At 38.3% G+C, this 17,682-nt stretch overlaps 1 protein-coding gene across 1 annotated transcript in view; it reads left to right on the top strand.

Moving 5' to 3' along the window:
- The window catches only part of LOC126469942 (uncharacterized), an 86,504-nt gene that overhangs the window by 10,604 nt on the left and 58,218 nt on the right, over positions 1-17,682 (top strand). The window contains exon 3 of the mRNA XM_050097347.1: positions 7,779-7,931. Coding sequence (XP_049953304.1) covers positions 7,779-7,931 — 153 coding nt within the window. The remainder of the gene's footprint in view (positions 1-7,778; positions 7,932-17,682) is intronic.

The following is a 17,682-nucleotide window of genomic DNA, read 5'->3' as shown; positions in this document are numbered from 1 at the left end:
AAGATGAAATCGTAGGATCCAAATAGGGTTTCCTGGTCATTTTTCCTTTCAAAATCCAGTAGAAAATCTACAACCACCCTATTAACTGCTCGCTGCTGTATGACAGATAGCATAATAAGGAAACCGAATTCCTCATAAACATTTCCCAGTTTCCCAGTGGGAATCTATAGACTGATATAATTAAAACTGAAATATTTTTCAGTATTAATTCCCAAGCACACAGTTCTACGTGCTGATCACTACAAAATCTACTAGTCTCAATGTTTTTGACCTTGTGTTCTGTCTTAATATAGGTAACAGTGAGCTGTTGGAGTTAATCTTTTATATGAAACCTATCTATCCCTGTGGTTATGTGATGCTCAGATAGATACAGGATGCCTAGTTTTTCAGAGCAAGCAGACAAGGAGCTCTTGTACCCTATTACTGAATCCTCTAATATTTCGATGAAGTGAGCTAACCTTACTTTTTTGTGCATTCTTACAGCCAGACGGGGTAACTTTGTACCATTTTTTGAAAATACTGGACACGCCATAAATTATACATGACAGCAGACATTGTAACATTTTACATCTGTAGTTACTGAGTGCTTGGAAAAGTGAAAATGTATACTAACTATGCCTTATCAGTGTAAAATTTCAGTCACTGTCATTCAGGATAACTTTAGACCAGTCTTAAAGAGAAAAGTAATTTTTCCTGTATCTAATGCTCTAGATGAATTTAAATCATGCCAGAAGAAAATCAGGTGCTAATAAGAAGTGAAGACAAACAATGTTAATTGAGTACTGCAGGTTTACTTTGAAATACCAATATATTTGTATCAACCTGGTGTTGTTCAATGTGAATTACTGCTGCCAGAGCTTTTTTCACAGCCAACACAATTAAAGGATGATCACAAGCCTAAGAGCTTATAGGGAGTTGGAAAGACAACTGAAATAGTAACTAGAAATACCAGAGGTGATTAAATACTGTTACTTTTAATAGAAAATAATGCAGGTAGCTGTAGCAACAGTGATTTGAAACAAAAGTGGTAAGTGATACAGAGATACCCTGACTGGTAAAAAGTCACTCTGATTGACTGTAAGCATTTTATGGGGCACTTCTGTTATTTTGAATTCATTCAAAACAGTGTGCCTGAATCCTAATTCTAACCTAAAATAGGTATCTGACACAAGTAACCACAGGGATCTTGCCTTGTGTGATTGTGGCCCCCATACATTTTCTGCAAGAAGTCACGCAACCTATCTTTCCCTTTCCTGTTCAGGTGTAGGCTGTGTCTAGTATATCCCAATCTTCGAATTGTAGCAACAGGCACTATCCTCATATTAGTTTCCATTTCAGTCAGCAACAGTCTGCTCAACTCACTGTTCACACAACTTCAGCAGTGTTGACCCAAGGCTAGTCATGGTGTTGCAGGAAGTCCACAAAACTCACATTTATGTGTGTGCACTGATGAACCAAAACATTATGACCACCTGGTTTATAGCTTGTCTGTCTGTCTTTAGAATGAAATACGTCACTGATTCTGCGTATCAGAGATCCGACACATGTTTGATAAGTTTGTGGAGGTATGTAGCATTAGACATCTATGCACAGGCCATGTAATTCATATAAATAATGGGCCACTAATTTGCGTACGCGGTGATGGTGCCATCTGATAGTGACCCAGATGAGTTCCATAGGATTTAAATCAGGTGAATTTGGTCTCCGAGACATCAACATGAATTCACTATAATGTTCCTCAAACGACTGTAGCATGGTTTTGGCCCGAGACATGGACAATTATACTGCTGAAAGATGACATTGCCATCAGGGAAGACATCAAGTGTGAAGGGATGGAAGTGGTTCGCAGCTGTCAGTGTGTCTTGAGTTACTGCCACAGGTCCCATGCAAGTGCAGGAGAATGTCTCCTAGCATACTGTTGTTCCCACCAGCCTGTGTACGTGACACACTGGACTTTTCAAGCTGCTGTTCACCTCGATGGCAGTGTTTGTGGAGACGACCATCGACCTAGTGTAGCGAAAATGAAATTCACCTGAAGAAGCGCCACGTTTCCATTCATCAACAGTTGAATCCTGATGGTCCCATGCCCACTGCAATCATACTTGAGGATGTCGTTGAGTCAAAATGTGAACATGTAGGGGTTTGTCTGCTGCAGAGCTCCATGTCCAACGACGTACAATGAATGGTGTGCTCCGAAACACTTGGGTGTGCACCAGCATTGTGCACTTTCAGTAGAGATGCCACAGATCACCATCTATCCATCTTTATAGAGCAAAAAAGCCTCTGAACCCTATGTTCTGTGAAGAGCTGTAGACGTCCAACTATTTAGCACCTAGTGGTAGTTTCACTGCCCTTCTACCTCATTCCATAGGTGCTCATGACAGTAGCATGTGAACATTTGACAGTTTCACCATTTTCAAGATATTTGCTCACAAGCTCTCCCTAATAATAATCTGCCCAATGTCAAAGTCTCTTATCTCAGCTGATTTCCCCGTTTGCAGCCCATAACTTTGCTAGGGTGACCCTCCGCCCACATCTTCTCCACTTAAATACTTCTGTTACCGCGTCTCGTGCTCTCAGCACCACCAGGCGGCGCCCAACTTCGCAGCGGGCAGTGGTCGTATTGTTTTGCTACTCCTGTTTATTCCAGGTCACCCCTAGTTCTGTGACATCTGTCCTTAGCCAGGCTGTTCCTTGCTCCACCTACTACAATAACCTGACCCTCTTTGTCATATTCTTTGCACAAAAACCCTTTGTCCTCAAGTCGCCTGCCTTAAGGCTAGCACTTGGCTTCACAGTACTTTTGTACTAGCACCCGGTTTTTAATTTGTCCTGAACCATGTGGCCTACACCTCTCCTATGGCTACTACATAGCAGCAAGGCTCATTTCTTCCTACTCTGTTTTGGAACTGACCTACACTTAGTTTCTTTGCTAGAAATTTGCTGCACCTCATGACCTTTTCCCCCCTTCAGACTATCTAGTTAAAATTTCGCGTGTTCTAATTCAGCCTCTTCACCGATTCTTATGTCTTTTTTACATAGCCTACTGTTTTGTGGGTCAGCCTCACTGAGTTCTCCATATACCCCATTAAAGTCATGAAAACGAAATCCCAACCCACCATCTACACCCACCACTCCCTCTTTGACTATCCTATGGTAACATCCATACTTACCACACATTGCAACACTGATTACTTGCAGAGAAAACAGAATAAAATCACTTAACACACTTTACACTACACCAATTTTTGTTATTTGTGAGTTGCAAAAATTAGGACTACAGGTTAGCACTTTGAAGTGTATGATGTAACTTGGGAAAACCTTGGAAAACTCAACTCAGGACGGTCGGACAAGGAACGAATCCTGCCCCTCCCACCTTCCTTGATATATAATTGGGAAAGAAAACCACATGTAGCTTGTCTACAAGGAGCTTACAGTGTGCACAAGGAGTGTAATCAGTGATATTACTAGAACACAAAACTTTGTTATATTATATAAACTTTTGGAAAAATGTAAATACGTGAACATGTTACCTAACACTGCTGAAAAATATAAACGCATGGACACCTGCCAAGACATACAATTATTCCTGCAACAGATTCCCTTCTCAGAGGGGGTTGTATTGCACTTTATCTGAAACAGGGAAAACAAACGAACAATTAGAAACATTCTTGTGCAAAAACACACACAACATATTGTAAAAATTGTTTTCCATAGGCATAAATGGTAACTGTGATCCCTCTAGTAACATCAGTTAGAGTATTGTAACATTTCCTGTAATAAGATGCTGCAGATGTTGTGTTGTATGGCTGTTATTTTGATCCCATTGGTGTCTACTGGAACTTCGACCCTAGTTGATAATGCTTTCTTTGGTGGAGCTCAAAGCAAGAAAATAACTGTTTACCTAGCAACAAATGCTCTCTCTAGATTATGATGCACAGTTAGTTAGGATACATAACATAGTGCCTCACAGTCTGGATACTCCTCAGTGGAAACCAGTTAGAATAATTAATGGCTCCAGGACAAACAGTTTTAAGAATAGTTTGCAGATTACCTGGGATGATGAAGAGGCGACCTGGGATGAAAATTGTTATGAACCAAATGCTGACATAAAATTTAAACTATTCCACAATAAAGTCATATCATAATTTGGAAATACGAGGCATGTTTTTTAAGTAAGTACCATTTTGAAATTAAAAAAAAAAGACATGCTAAGATATCTCAATAATTTTATTTTTAGATGAAAGCCTGTACCTCAATCTACTTTTCTACATAATTTCCGTCAATACTGAGGCACTTGTCATAACAGACCAGTTTTTGAATACCCTCCTCATAGAAGTCTGCTTCCTGACTGACATAGAAGTCTCCCCTGACCTTGTGTTCTGGGTGACTTTCCTGAACTCTACTCCTTTTCCTTCACCCCCCGTTCCTGCCCCCGTAACACTTCTGCCAGAAGAAGAAGTCACTGGTTCCAAGAGCTTGCAACCTGTATATCTGTTATATGCATGTTCTCCTGCCACCACTTGGTGAGTAGATTTACCCATCCAATTACATTATATTTTCTACATGAGCTGTATCAGCCGTATTCCCAGCATATACACTCATGCAAGTCAGCTGCATGTAGGCACCATGTTGCATGAGCTCATTGAATAATTGTTAGTGCAAAACTCTTGTGAACTGTGCAGTCACTGTTCGCCCTGATGTTAAGGAGTAGAGAATCTAAGTTAATACCAATCGTCAAAAGTAATGTTTAATCATTGATGCAAAGAATTTGAAGAAAATATTTTTAAAGTGATGATACTGAGTTTGAGAGAGCCACCAAAGAAGTTTTTTTGCATGTAGTACAATAAGGAAGATACTACGTATATTTTGTCAATAAAATTTTTTATGATATTTTAAAGCAACGCATCAGTTAGATGTTCAATAAGTGCTCTTGCTTACTGAGTGAGACAGACACCAGGGTTGTACTCAGGGTGACAATAACATTTCAACTCCCCATCCAATTATCCTGATCTAGGTTTTCCACCATTTCCCTAATTTGTGACTGACCTGTTCCTTTGAAAAGGACATGGCCGGTTTCCTTCTCTAACCAGAGCTCGTCATCTGTTTTTATGGTCTCATCAATGGGACAGTAAACCCCCATCTTTCTTCCTCTCACAGTTATCTGTATGTATATTGGTGTCTTTTTTAAACTTTTATATTCAAGCGTTCATCTCCTGCAGCATATAAATAATGGAGTCATAATAGTCCTCATTTGTAATAAATAGCCTGCTTCATTCTAGTACTGGCAGCATTGCAGATTGGCCTGGGTGATCCATTACAGTCTACTGCAGTCAAACTACTGCACATTGATGTAGGTGTAATGGTTAACATTTAATAAGTGTGTATAGTATGTATTCAATAAGGCAGTCTGCAATAAGATTTAGGTGGACCTTTTTTATCTTGTCTAAATCCACTTCAACTTCATTGTTGAGTAAGACAGTAGTTTCAGTGACAGTAGGATGAATGAAAGTGAAGTTTGATGAGCACAGTTTGTCAATGCAACAGTTGAACCATAGAATATGCCCTTCCTCATGTCCTAACAGAAAGCTAATCATGTTGTTAAGTACATTTTTACCAGTCTGGTGTCAATTTGTTCTTTTATTTCCCACTTTCTACTGGATGTTTCTAGTTTTAGTGATAAACAGAGGACAACTCTATTTTTTACCATTGTACTCACAAGACATTTAATAGTTGTCAAGAAAGATGTTTCTCCAACAAATGCATAAAGAGATGACCTTCAGTCTCAATACATTTATTTATCTGTATTGTAAAGGGTTATCGACAAAACAATATTTTGTTGTCAGTGTCTTTGTAGTCATTTATAATATGTTCAGTCGTATTTGTATGATTTGTAGGCATTCCTTGTTACATTTGCTTTTTTAAGACACCACAGAGAAAGAAGTTTGGAGGTGTAAGATTGGATGGTCTAGAAGACCAATTTATTATACAGCAACTTCCAGTCCAGCAACTGCTGCAATTTCTATCAAAAATCTCCTGCACTTTGCCTAAGTAATGTGATGGCCAACTATCAAGCTGGAACCACATAATTGAAGATCATATAGCAATAAAATAAAGACCAACAAGTTTACACATCAAATTTTAATTGACCAAGGACACTGGTGATCTACTTCATCCAGTCCATGTGGGTTTATGATCTGCTTCATCCAGTCCATGTTGGTTTATTGAGCTGCAGTAAGGCATTGTTATGTCTATTTTCATCATGATTCATGAAAATTCATCATCTCATAACATTGCATGGGGAAAAATTCTGGATTTATTTCTATTTTTCGCAAACCGGCTGTGATGTCCTAAGAACTTTAGTCTGTGATATTTCAGAGTCACAAGCAATATTTCGAGAACTTTTGTGATTGTTTACAGCAGTAGCATCTATCACTGCATTTTCTCCCCATTTTAATTCATCTACATGCTCTTTTTACAACACACATTTCCTCTGGTCATGACAGCATTTGTGGTCTCCCAGGTTCACCATAAATTAATCATGACTTGAATACCATAAAACAGCAGAAAAGACTGATGTAAGTCTGCCATATGATGTTGTTCTACAACACAGACAGAAGATAAACACAGACCAATGCTCTTTGCATTTAGATATTTACAACAGGAGGATAAGAAAGTCTATCTATCAGGTGACACTGTTGAACAAAGCTAAGTACAAACTCAGCAAAACTAACTCTCTGTTCAGTATGAATGCTCACATAAACACAACAATTTCCCATTGTGTACTGTGAGCTGGTTCAAGCAGTCTAACTTTCCTCTTAAATTCTGTATGTACAATTCTGCTTATGACGTTGGTTTTGGACCTTATTTCAAGAAAGAAAAAGAATTTAAAAATAAAATATAGTCAGTACAACTTTCACTTCTTTTCTTACAGAACATGAATAATTTTTTAAAAATGTGGCTTATCATTTTCAAAAAATGTAGTGTCCTGAATGTTTCACTAAGAGTGCTACCTGGCAGAAAGTGAATAGTGCCATATTGTATTACCCTGTATTAATGTTAATTTGGTCTGTGCTATTTTCTAGGGGAGGGGGTGGATTGTTCTAATAATATTTTCATGCTTCAAGTTCAGTGACTTGCCATGTATAAGTTTGAAAACATAACTAAGCTTTTGGACAATGTCCTTCTTCATAGCTAACCACAGAATATACTGGCATAGCTACATGGTTGTGGCTGATTATATTGTATTGATACTGCACCTCATGTGTCGGCTGGAATGAGAGATAGGGGCAGAGGGGAGGCTCACACACATCTGCATCGTGCATAAGATGTGACTGTGTTGTCTCGTGTATATTCATATGAATTCTTCTTGAGAAGTCAGCTGAGTAATATCCTCACAGATAATAATCAACTTGATTTTTGTCAGTGCAGTTCACTGAGCTATCCTGCATTCACATGTAGTGTAGGTTCTGTCTGTTAGCAATAATTTGCAGTAAGTTTTAACAAAGGATAAATATTTGTAAAGTATCTTCAGTTTCAGAAAAAACATTTTTTTGAATTCCAGCTTATCTGTAAAAAGTTATTCAGTTGGTTGGTTGGTTTGAAGATTAAAGGGACCAAACTTCATAGGTCATCGGTCCAAGTTATACAGTAAACATGTTTAACATTTTTACTTATACAATTACATGCTTCATTAATCTGAGATTCATTCTAATTATTTAAAAAAAATTAAGGTTTTTGCTATTTATAACTTAATTTGTGTGTTTTATTACTTTCAGTTTGCAAGTCTTGCATTGTCCGTTACCTGGAAGCAAATAAATATTGCCCAATATGTGATGTTCAGGTTCATAAAACACGACCTCTTCAAAATATTCGCTCAGATGCTACTTTACAGCATTTGGTTTACAAATTGGTGCCCGGATTATATCAGAGTAAGTAAATCACCACAGTAAGAGGGAAATTGTTACAGCCTTTTCTGTTTTAACTGTCTCAATTAATGTTAAAAATTTTGAACTCCTAAGTTGAGAGAAGCCTCATATATACCATCAGAGTATTGTTAAAGTACACTAGATAAGTAAACAGTAAGGTCAGTAGTGAATATGTTACATACAAACATATAGGGTTACAGTTACTGAACTACATGAAATAAAATCATCGTAACTTCTGAACGGTTTGCATTAGGACATTCAAACTGCATGTTTGGCCACGGAGCATGATGGGAATTAGTATGTGCTCTATGGTTTGGTGTAGCGGCGAAGCCCACTTTCATTTGGATGGATTTGTCAGTAAGCAAAATTTGTGCATTTGGGGATGGAGAAAACACATTTTGCAATCTAGAAGTCTCTTCACCTTCAATGGGTGACTGTGTGGTGTGGAATGTCCAGTCACAGAGTAATTGATGCAATATTCCTGGATAGCATGGTGATTACTGAACAGTACATGAAGGTTTTGGAAGATGATTTCACCCCCATTAACCAAAGTGACCCTGGCTTCGACAAGTTGTTGTTCATGCAAGATGGAGCTTGACCCCATCGAAGCAGGAGAGTATTTGATGTCCTGAAGGAGCACTTTGGGACCGAATTCTGGCTCTGGGGTACCCAGAGGCCACTGGCATGGGTCTCGACTGGCCGCCATGTTCTCCAGATTTGAACACAAATGACTACTTTTTGTGGGGCTACATTAAATACAAGGCTACAGCAATAACCCCAGAACCATTGCTGAGCTGAAAACAGGCATTCAGGAGGTCATCGACAGCATTGATGTCCCGACACTTCAGCAGGTCATGCAGAATTTCGCTATTCGTCTGCGCCACATCATCACCAATGATGGCAGGCATATCAAACATGTCATATCCTAAATCGGAATATCCGTAGTGATGTGTTCATGTTGAATGAAGTGTGTGCACACCGTAGTTTGTAATTAGTTTATGTTTTTTTCATATAGTTCAATAACTGTCACCCTTTAGTTGTTCCATTGAATTTTAATCAGGCAGGCTGCAGTATCCTTTGAATTACAGTCCTGTGCTCAAAAAAACTAAAATAATGTTATTTTTCTAGCTTTATAATAGTTACTCTTTATAATGTGAAGTGATAAAACTTCCAGATGAATAATGGGATATAGTTGTAATTTTACATTTCATTCAACTCGATGAAAGAGGAGAACTCTTCAGTGTATAAGTATGGAACTGGCAACAATGTGCTCTGGAACAGCTGCACTGTGTTTTCATTGTAGTTTTATTTGTAGCAACAAATTATTAAGACAGTGTATGGATAGTTTACGAAAATGCATTTTGTAATAACATTACTTAATTTTTGATATAAGGTAATTTTTTTTTATTGAAGTCAGGTAGGCCCCCCTAAATACATTACACAAATGAAATCTTAAAATACATTTTCATCTACTCCAAATTAGAACTCTGTCTGAGTTTTCTGACATGAGATAAATTCAGTTAAATATGACACACAATGGTCTGCTTACATATCAAGTACTAAGTGATCACCATTATGGGTTAATTATGAAAAACAGAACATTAGGTTTATAATTAACCTGTTATTAGGTCTTCCGATCTGCCTACTTATTTCTAACATAACAAAAATAGGATTGTTTGTTTATCGTAGCGAGGAAAGAAATCTTAAATACGCCAACTGGTATTGGGAGTTAGAACAAAAGCAATACAAAAAACAGTACATCACTATTGCAGCAATTGTATTGTAAACAGTAGTGTATGATGTAGACTGAATTCCTGAGATGAACTTCAGTTGTAGTTAATTGCTGATAAGGCCTTCGTACTAAAATGTTAAAACTTTTTTTAAAAAAAGTAATTTTATTATGATGCTACTTACCATTATAAAGTGTGCACTCCAGACATGAAGCTGAATAAGGTTCTGTTTCATTTTTGTCATGATAACTAAACAATCTGCTGACATCACTCAACGTCTACATCTACATATATATGCTGCAAGCCACCGTATGGTTGATGGTGGAGGGTACCTTGTACTATTACTAATGATTTCCTCTCCTGTTCCACTCCAAATAGAGTGAGGGAAAAATGACTGTCTATTTGCCCTTGTATGAGTATAATTTCTCTTATCTTCATGGTCTTAGTGAGAAATGTATGCTGACAGCAGTAGAATTTTTCTGCAGACAGCTTCAAATGCTGGTTCTCTGAATTTTCTCAGTAGTGTTCTTCAAAACAAGTGTCACTTTCCCTCCAGGGATTTCCATGTGATTTCACAAAGCATCTCCGTAACACTTCTACGTTGTTAGAACCTACTGGTAACAAACATAGCATCTCATCTCTGAGTGGATTCCATGTCATCCTATAAATCTGACATAGTGGTGATCCCAAACACATGAGCAGTTCTCAAGAATGGTTTACCTATGTCATATATGTGGCCTCTTTTACAGGTGAATCACACTTTTCTAAAATTCTCCCAATAACCGTTTGCTTTCCCTACTACAACAATCCTTACATGCACATTCCATTTCATATCACTTTGCAGTGATACACCTAGATATTTGATCAGTGTGACTTTGTCAAGCACCACACTGCTGTATTCAGACATTACAGGATTGTTTTTCCTGCTCATGAGCATTAACTTCCACTTTTCTACATTTAGAACTAGCTATCATTTATCACACCAACTAGAAATTTTGTTAAAGTCATCTAGTCTTCTCCAGTTACTCAATGATGACATATTCTTATACACCACAGCATCATCAGCAAACAGCCGCAGATTGCTGCTCACCCTGTCTGTCAGACCATTTGCGTATATGGAGAATAACAGTGATCCTATCACACTTCCCAGGGGCACTCTCAACAATACCCTTGTCTCTGATGAATACTACCTGTCAAGAACGACATGTTCTGTTCTATTATGCCAGAAGTCTTCAAGACACTCACATATTTGGGAGGCAATTCTGTATGGTCATACCTTCATTAACAATCTGCAGTTGGGTACGGTATGAAATGCTTTCTGAAAATCGAGGAATGTGGAATCTGCCTGTTGCCCTTCATCCATAATATGCAGGATTTCATATGAGAAAAGGGCAAGTTGAGTATCACACAAGCAGTGCTTTCTAAAACTGCTGATTTGTGGACAGAAACTTTTCTGTCTTAAAGAAAATTATTATATTCGATCTGATAATATGTTCAAGAACTCTGCAGCAAACTGATGTTACAGATAGTGGTTTGTGATTTTGAGGGCTTGTTCTTTTATCTGCTTTATATAGAGGAGTCAATTTCCTTTTTGCCAGATGCTTGAGACTCCGTGCTATGCGAGAGATTTGCAATAAATGGGAACTAAGTGAGGGGACATTGTCGGAGAATACTCTTTGTGAAACTGAATTGGGATGCCATTCGGACTTGGCAACTTATTTATTTTCAACTCCTTCAGTTGGGTCTCTAAGCTAGGGATACTTATTGCTATGTTCTCCATAAAGGAGTCTGTGTGATGGTCAAGCAACAATATGTTTGTACGATTTTCCTGTGGGAAAAGTTTCTTAAATGCAAAACTTAAAACTTTGGCTTTCCTTTTGATGTTCCTACTGCCTCACGAGAGTGGTCAACGAGTCTTTCACTCACTTAGCAATGGTAAGTAAGACAGAATTTTCTTGGGTTCTTGGCATGCTCTTTTGCCAAGGTGTGATGGTGGAAGTGGTTGTATGCTTTCCACATTGATCTTTTTACAGATGCACAAATCTAGTTTTGCCTGTTGTTATCTACATGTTCCCTTGTGAACCAACAGTGCAACACCCTTTGCATCCTCAGCATTTTAAGAATATCGTTATTAAACCACAGTGGGTCTCTTCCGTCCTTAATCCACTTATTAGGCACATATGTCTGCAGAGCACTATTTACAGTCTTTTTAAACTTTGCCCATAACTCATCATGCCCATTATAATGGAACTAAATGATTGCAGTTCATTGTCTAACTGGGATGCTATCAGCTGTTTACTGTTCTTTCCAGCAAAAATACTCTTAGCCTTTTTGATTGATTTATGAAATTTAGTAACCATTGTCACTAAGATACCGTGATCACTAATCCCTGTCTCTATACTGGACAGTGTCAGTATGGTCAGGTCTGTTAGTAGCTACAAGGTCTAGTGTATATTTCCATTGTGTGTGGGCTGTCGAACATGTTCAAAAGTACTTCTCAAGACTGTCTGTCTGTACCCCCTGCAATGAATCTATGGGTGTCCCAGCCTATACTTGGTAGGCTAAAGTCACCTCCAGCTGATATTGCATAATCTGGACGTTTCCACACTACTGACCATAGACTTTCCTTGAATGACTCTAAAATTGTCACAGCAGAATCTGACAATAGCCAGTAAAAGAAGTCCAACAATTAACTTGATTTCTCATAAGCCTGTTATAGTAGAATCTGATGGCCAGTAAAAACATCCAACAATTAAATTGACTTTACATATGCCTGTTATACACATCCAGATAACTTCACTGTCACACTCAAATTCGGCCTCAATAGAGAGAATATTTTTGTCAATACTCCTCGTCCAATGGCATCTAATGTGCCTTTTTGATATACACACATCAAAAAAAGTTTTGCATCATATTGGTTCTGAGAGTTCTGGAACCTGTACAGAAAACTGGAATAGATATAAACGTAAACATCATTTCCGCCCTTTTTATTGCTTATGAAAACCACACATAGAATGCTGTACCGCCATACAGGAGACCTTCAGAGGTGGTGGTCCACATTTTGTACACACTGGTACCTCTAATACCCAGTAGCACGTCCTCTTGCATTGATGCATGCCTGTATTCATTGTGGCATACTATACACAAGTTCATCAAGGCACTGTTGGTACAGATTGTCCCACTCCTCAATGCTGATTCGGCGTAGATCCCTCAGAGTGGTTGGTAGGTCATGTTGTCCATAAACAGCCCTTTGCAATCTATCCCAGGCATGTTCGATAGGGTTCATGTCTGGAGAACGTGCCGGCCACTCTAGTCGAGCGATGTCATTATCCTGAAGGAAGTCATTCACAAGATGTGCACAATGGGGGTGCAAATTGTCGTCCATGAAGACGAATGCCTCGCCAATATGCTTCCAATATGGTTACAGTATCGATCAGAGGATGGCATACACACATCGTACAGCCATTACAGCGCCTTCCATGACCATCAGCGGCGTACGTCAGCCCCACATAATGCCACCCCAAAACAGCAAGGAACCTCCCTCCACCTTGCTGCACTTGCTGGACAGTGTGTCAAAGGCATTCAGGCTGACCAGGTTGCCTCCAAACACGTCTCCGACGATTGTCCGGTTGAAGGCATATGTGAGGCTCAGTGGTGAAGAGAACGTGATGCCAATCCTGATTGGTTCATTCGGAATGTTGTTGGGCCCATCTGTACCGCGCTGCATGGTGTCGTGGTTGCAAAGATGGATGTCACCATGGACGTCGGGAGTGAAGTTGCACATTATGCATCCTATTTCGTTCAGTTTGAGTCGTAACACGATGTCCTGTGGCTGCACGAAAAGCATTATTCAAAGTGGTGGCGTTGCTGTCAGTGTTCCTCCGAGCCATAATCCGTAGGTAGCGGTCATCCACTGCAGTAGTAGCCGTGGGCGGCCTGAGCGAGGCATGTCATCGACAGTTTCTGTCTCTTTGTATCTCCTCCATGTCCAGACATCATCACTTCGGTTCACTCTGATACACCTGGACACTTCCCTTGTTGAGAGCCCTTCCTGGCACAAAGTAACCATGCGGACATGATCGAACTGCGGTATTGACTGAGGTGTAGGCCAACTTCTGCAGGGGGAATTAGGACCAGAATACCAGGTAACAAATTTTTTCAAACCAAGTGCTAGTCTGGATCAGGTGACAGAGGATTTAGGTTCACTCTGTAAAGGATTTACCAGGGAAGACACCGTGGTTATTGTGGAACAGTATCGACGGAGATCCTGGGTACAGTATAGAGTGTGACCTGGTAAAGATTGCGTCAGCATCGAGACACACCAATGTTGAATTTGTATCTGTCCTGAGACGCCATGACCGGCCTCATATGAACTCTTCTGTTGGGAGAGTTAATTTGGAGTTGGAACGGCTGCTTGGGTCGGGTGCGGGGACTCATATTGGTGTGGTTCCTGTTGGGCCTACATCTCAACAGGAAAGGGAAGGGTAAACTGGCTGGGGTAATAGCAGGAAATTTAAGGGGGAGGGGGGGGGGAGGCACTGCCATGAATGGTAAACTACCAGTGGTTACGGGTGTTGGAGCAGCACCTTTTATAGGATAGGTAAGACAGAAAGATGTCAAGTTCTGCGAGAGGTCAGGATTGAAACAAACCTTCAGTTTAGGAAAGAAATTAAACAGTACAATTCTAGCACATTGGATCACCAATCACAGCTGTCAATTATAAATTTTCACCAATCACCAGAAATTTTATCTCCACCAAGTTGTATCACAGTCCTAGGTAATTGCATTGATGAATTAAAGTCACCCAACCCAGTTGACATAATCTGCCTCTCTGAACACCATGTGATCACTGGTATAGGAACTAGGCCTAAGCACAATGAGAAACTCAGACAGGAGAGTAATGCAAATGTTAGAATAAGGAAAGGTTCTCATAAAAGTATAATTAAAAATAATGTAAGTATATTTCATCAAAATATTGGGAGTTTAAAGAATAAAATAGATGAGCTTCTGGTTTGCTTAGAAGATTTAGAAGCTGAGGATGAAATAGATATACTATGCCTGTCTGAGCATCACATTGTTACTGATATGGATAAGGTAAATGTAAGTGGATATAAGCTCTCTGCACATGTAATTAGAGAAAATATGGAGAAAGGAGGAGTTGCCATGTATGTCAAAAGTTATCATTGTGCAAAAAGTGTAGAAACAAAAAAGTTTTGTGTAGAGAAACATATAGAAGCATGTGCCTGTGAGCTTAAATTAAATGAAGGCACATTTATAATTGTAACTGTATATAGGTCCCATCGGGAAATTTTCATCTATTTCTGAAAAATTTGGACTCCTTGTTGTGCTATCTGTCAGACAGGGCGAAGCAAATTATTATTTGTGGGGACTTCAATGTAGATTCTCTGAAAGAGGGTAATAAGAAAAATGACCTTGAAGTATTACTCGGTTCTTTCAATTTGACACCCGTTATTGATTTTCCTACTCTGGTGGTAAAGCATAGCAGGTCACTGATAGATAACTTCTTTATAGACCAGGATAAGTTTAACCAGATAAATGCTCAGCCTGTTGAGAATGGTCTTTCTGATCATGGTGCACAGCTAGTTACAATATATGACATAGCTCCATTCAGCAGTACTAAACAGTCCTCCAAAGTAGTACGTTCAGTCAACGATTTAACAATTGCAAATTTCAGGTGAAGCCTACAGCAGTTAGACTGGGATGAGGTGTACCGTGAACCTGATGCCAATTTAAAATATAATTTATTTCATGACACTTTTGTAAATGCATTTGAAAACTGCTTCCCCAAGAAAATAGTTAAATGTACTCGTAAGAAACCATGTAACAAACCATGGCTTACTAAGGGTATAAAAATATCTTGTAACCGGAAAAGGGAAATGTATCTGACAGCAAGAAAGAGTAGTGACCCAGAAACTATCAAACATTATAAAAACTACTGTGCTATATTAAGAAAAGTTATTAAAAAATCCAGAAGTATGTGTATCATGTCTGAAATCAGCAACTCTGATAATAAAATTTAAACAATTTGGAATATTATTAAAAGAGAAACAGGTCAACCAAGAGCACAGGAAGACAGTATTACCATCAAATTGAATGAAAACTTTACGAACAAAAAGTCAGAAGTTGAAAATATTTTTAATAATCATTTTCTAAATGTTGTGGATATAGTAGGATCCAGGTGTTTATTAGAAGATGCTAGGCGGTTAATGGAAGAGGCCATTCCTATGCAATTTGATACAATTGAAATCTCACCCACTTCTCCCCCTGAAATTAGGAAAATAATAAACTTGCTTAAAACCAAAAATTCACATGGATTTGATGGCATTTCCAGCAAAATACTAAAAGCTTGTCCTCAACAGATAAGTAAGACTCTCAGCCACCTGTGTAATAGCTCTCTGGAACAGGGCATTTTCCCTGATAGGCTGAAATATGCTATTGTTATACCTTTGCGTAAAAAAAGGGGATAGATCTGATGTCAACAATTACTGTCCAATCTCCCTTCTAACAGCTTTATCCAAAATTTTTGAGAAAGTAATGTATTCAAGAGTAGCTTCACATACCTGTAAAAATGAAGCACTGACAAAATGTCAGTTTTCTTTCCAGAAAGGTTTTTCAACAGAAAATGCCATATATGCTTTCACCAATCAAATTTTGAATGATCTGAATAACTGAACACCACCCATTGGGATTTTTTGTGACCTCTCAAAGGCTTTTGATTGTGTAAATCATGAAATTCTGCTACACAAGCTCAAGTATTGTGGCATGAGTGGGACAGTGCACAAATGGTTTAATTTGTACCTAACTGAAAGAGTGCAGAAAGTTGAAATAAGCAGTTCTCATAATATGCAAAGATCAGCACATTCTTCAAACTGGGGAACTATCAAGAATGGGGTTCCACAAAGGTCGGTCTTGGGTCCTTTGTTGTTCTTAATATATATTAATGACTTGCCATTCTATATTCATGAAGAGGCAAAGTTAGTTCTCTTTGATGATGATACAAGTACAGTAATCACACCTGACAAACAAGAATTAACTGATGAAATTGTCAATAATGTCTTTCAGAAAATTACTAAGTGGTTCCTTGTAAACGGACTCTCACTGAATTTTGATAAGACACAGTACATACAGTTCCGTACAGTAAATGGTGTGACGCCATTAATAAATATAGACCTTAATCAGAAGCGTATAGCTAAGGTAGAATATTCAAAAATTTTAGGTGTGTCCATTGATGAGAGATTAAATTGGAAGAAAAACATTGATGATCTGCTGAAACGTTTGAGTTCAGCTACTTATGCAATATGGGTCATTGCAAATTTTGGTGATAAACATATTAGTAAATTAGCTTACTACGCCTATTTTCACTCATTGCTTGCATATGGCATCGTATTTTGGGGCAATTCATCACTAAGGAATAAAGTATTTATTGCACAAAAGTGTGTAATCAGAATAATAGCTGGAGTCCACCCAAGATCATCCTGCAGACATTTATTTAAGGATCTAGGGATATTCACAGCAGCTTCTCAGTATATATACTCTCTTATGAAATTTGTTATTAACAACCAAACCCAATTCAAAAGTAATAGCAGTGTGCATAACTACAATACTAGGAGAAAGGATGATCTTCACTATTCAAGATTAAATCTAACTTTGGCACAGAAAGGGGTGAATTGTACTGCCACTAAAGTCTTTGGTCACTTACCAAATAGTATCAAAAGTCTGACAGATAACCAACAAGTATTTAAGAAGAAATTAAAACAATTTCTGAATGACAACTCCTTCTACTCCATAGAGGAATTTTTAGATATAAATTAAGAAAAAAAGAAAAAAAACAAAAAATTATAAAAAAATTAAAAAAAACAAAAAATAAAAAAGTTGTTATATTAACTTAATTATGTTGTTAAATTAACTTAATTATGTCATGTATTGGAAAATGTGACTCATTCCACATCATTACGAAATATCGTATTCATGATCCATGGAACTAATATTAATCTAATCTAATC

Source organism: Schistocerca serialis, chromosome 3 (assembly GCF_023864345.2).
Source record: "Schistocerca serialis cubense isolate TAMUIC-IGC-003099 chromosome 3, iqSchSeri2.2, whole genome shotgun sequence".
Classification (NCBI taxonomy): Eukaryota; Metazoa; Arthropoda; class Insecta; order Orthoptera; family Acrididae; genus Schistocerca; species Schistocerca serialis.
Note: the sequence above shows the minus strand (reverse complement) of the source record. Positions and strands in the feature narration are given on the sequence as shown.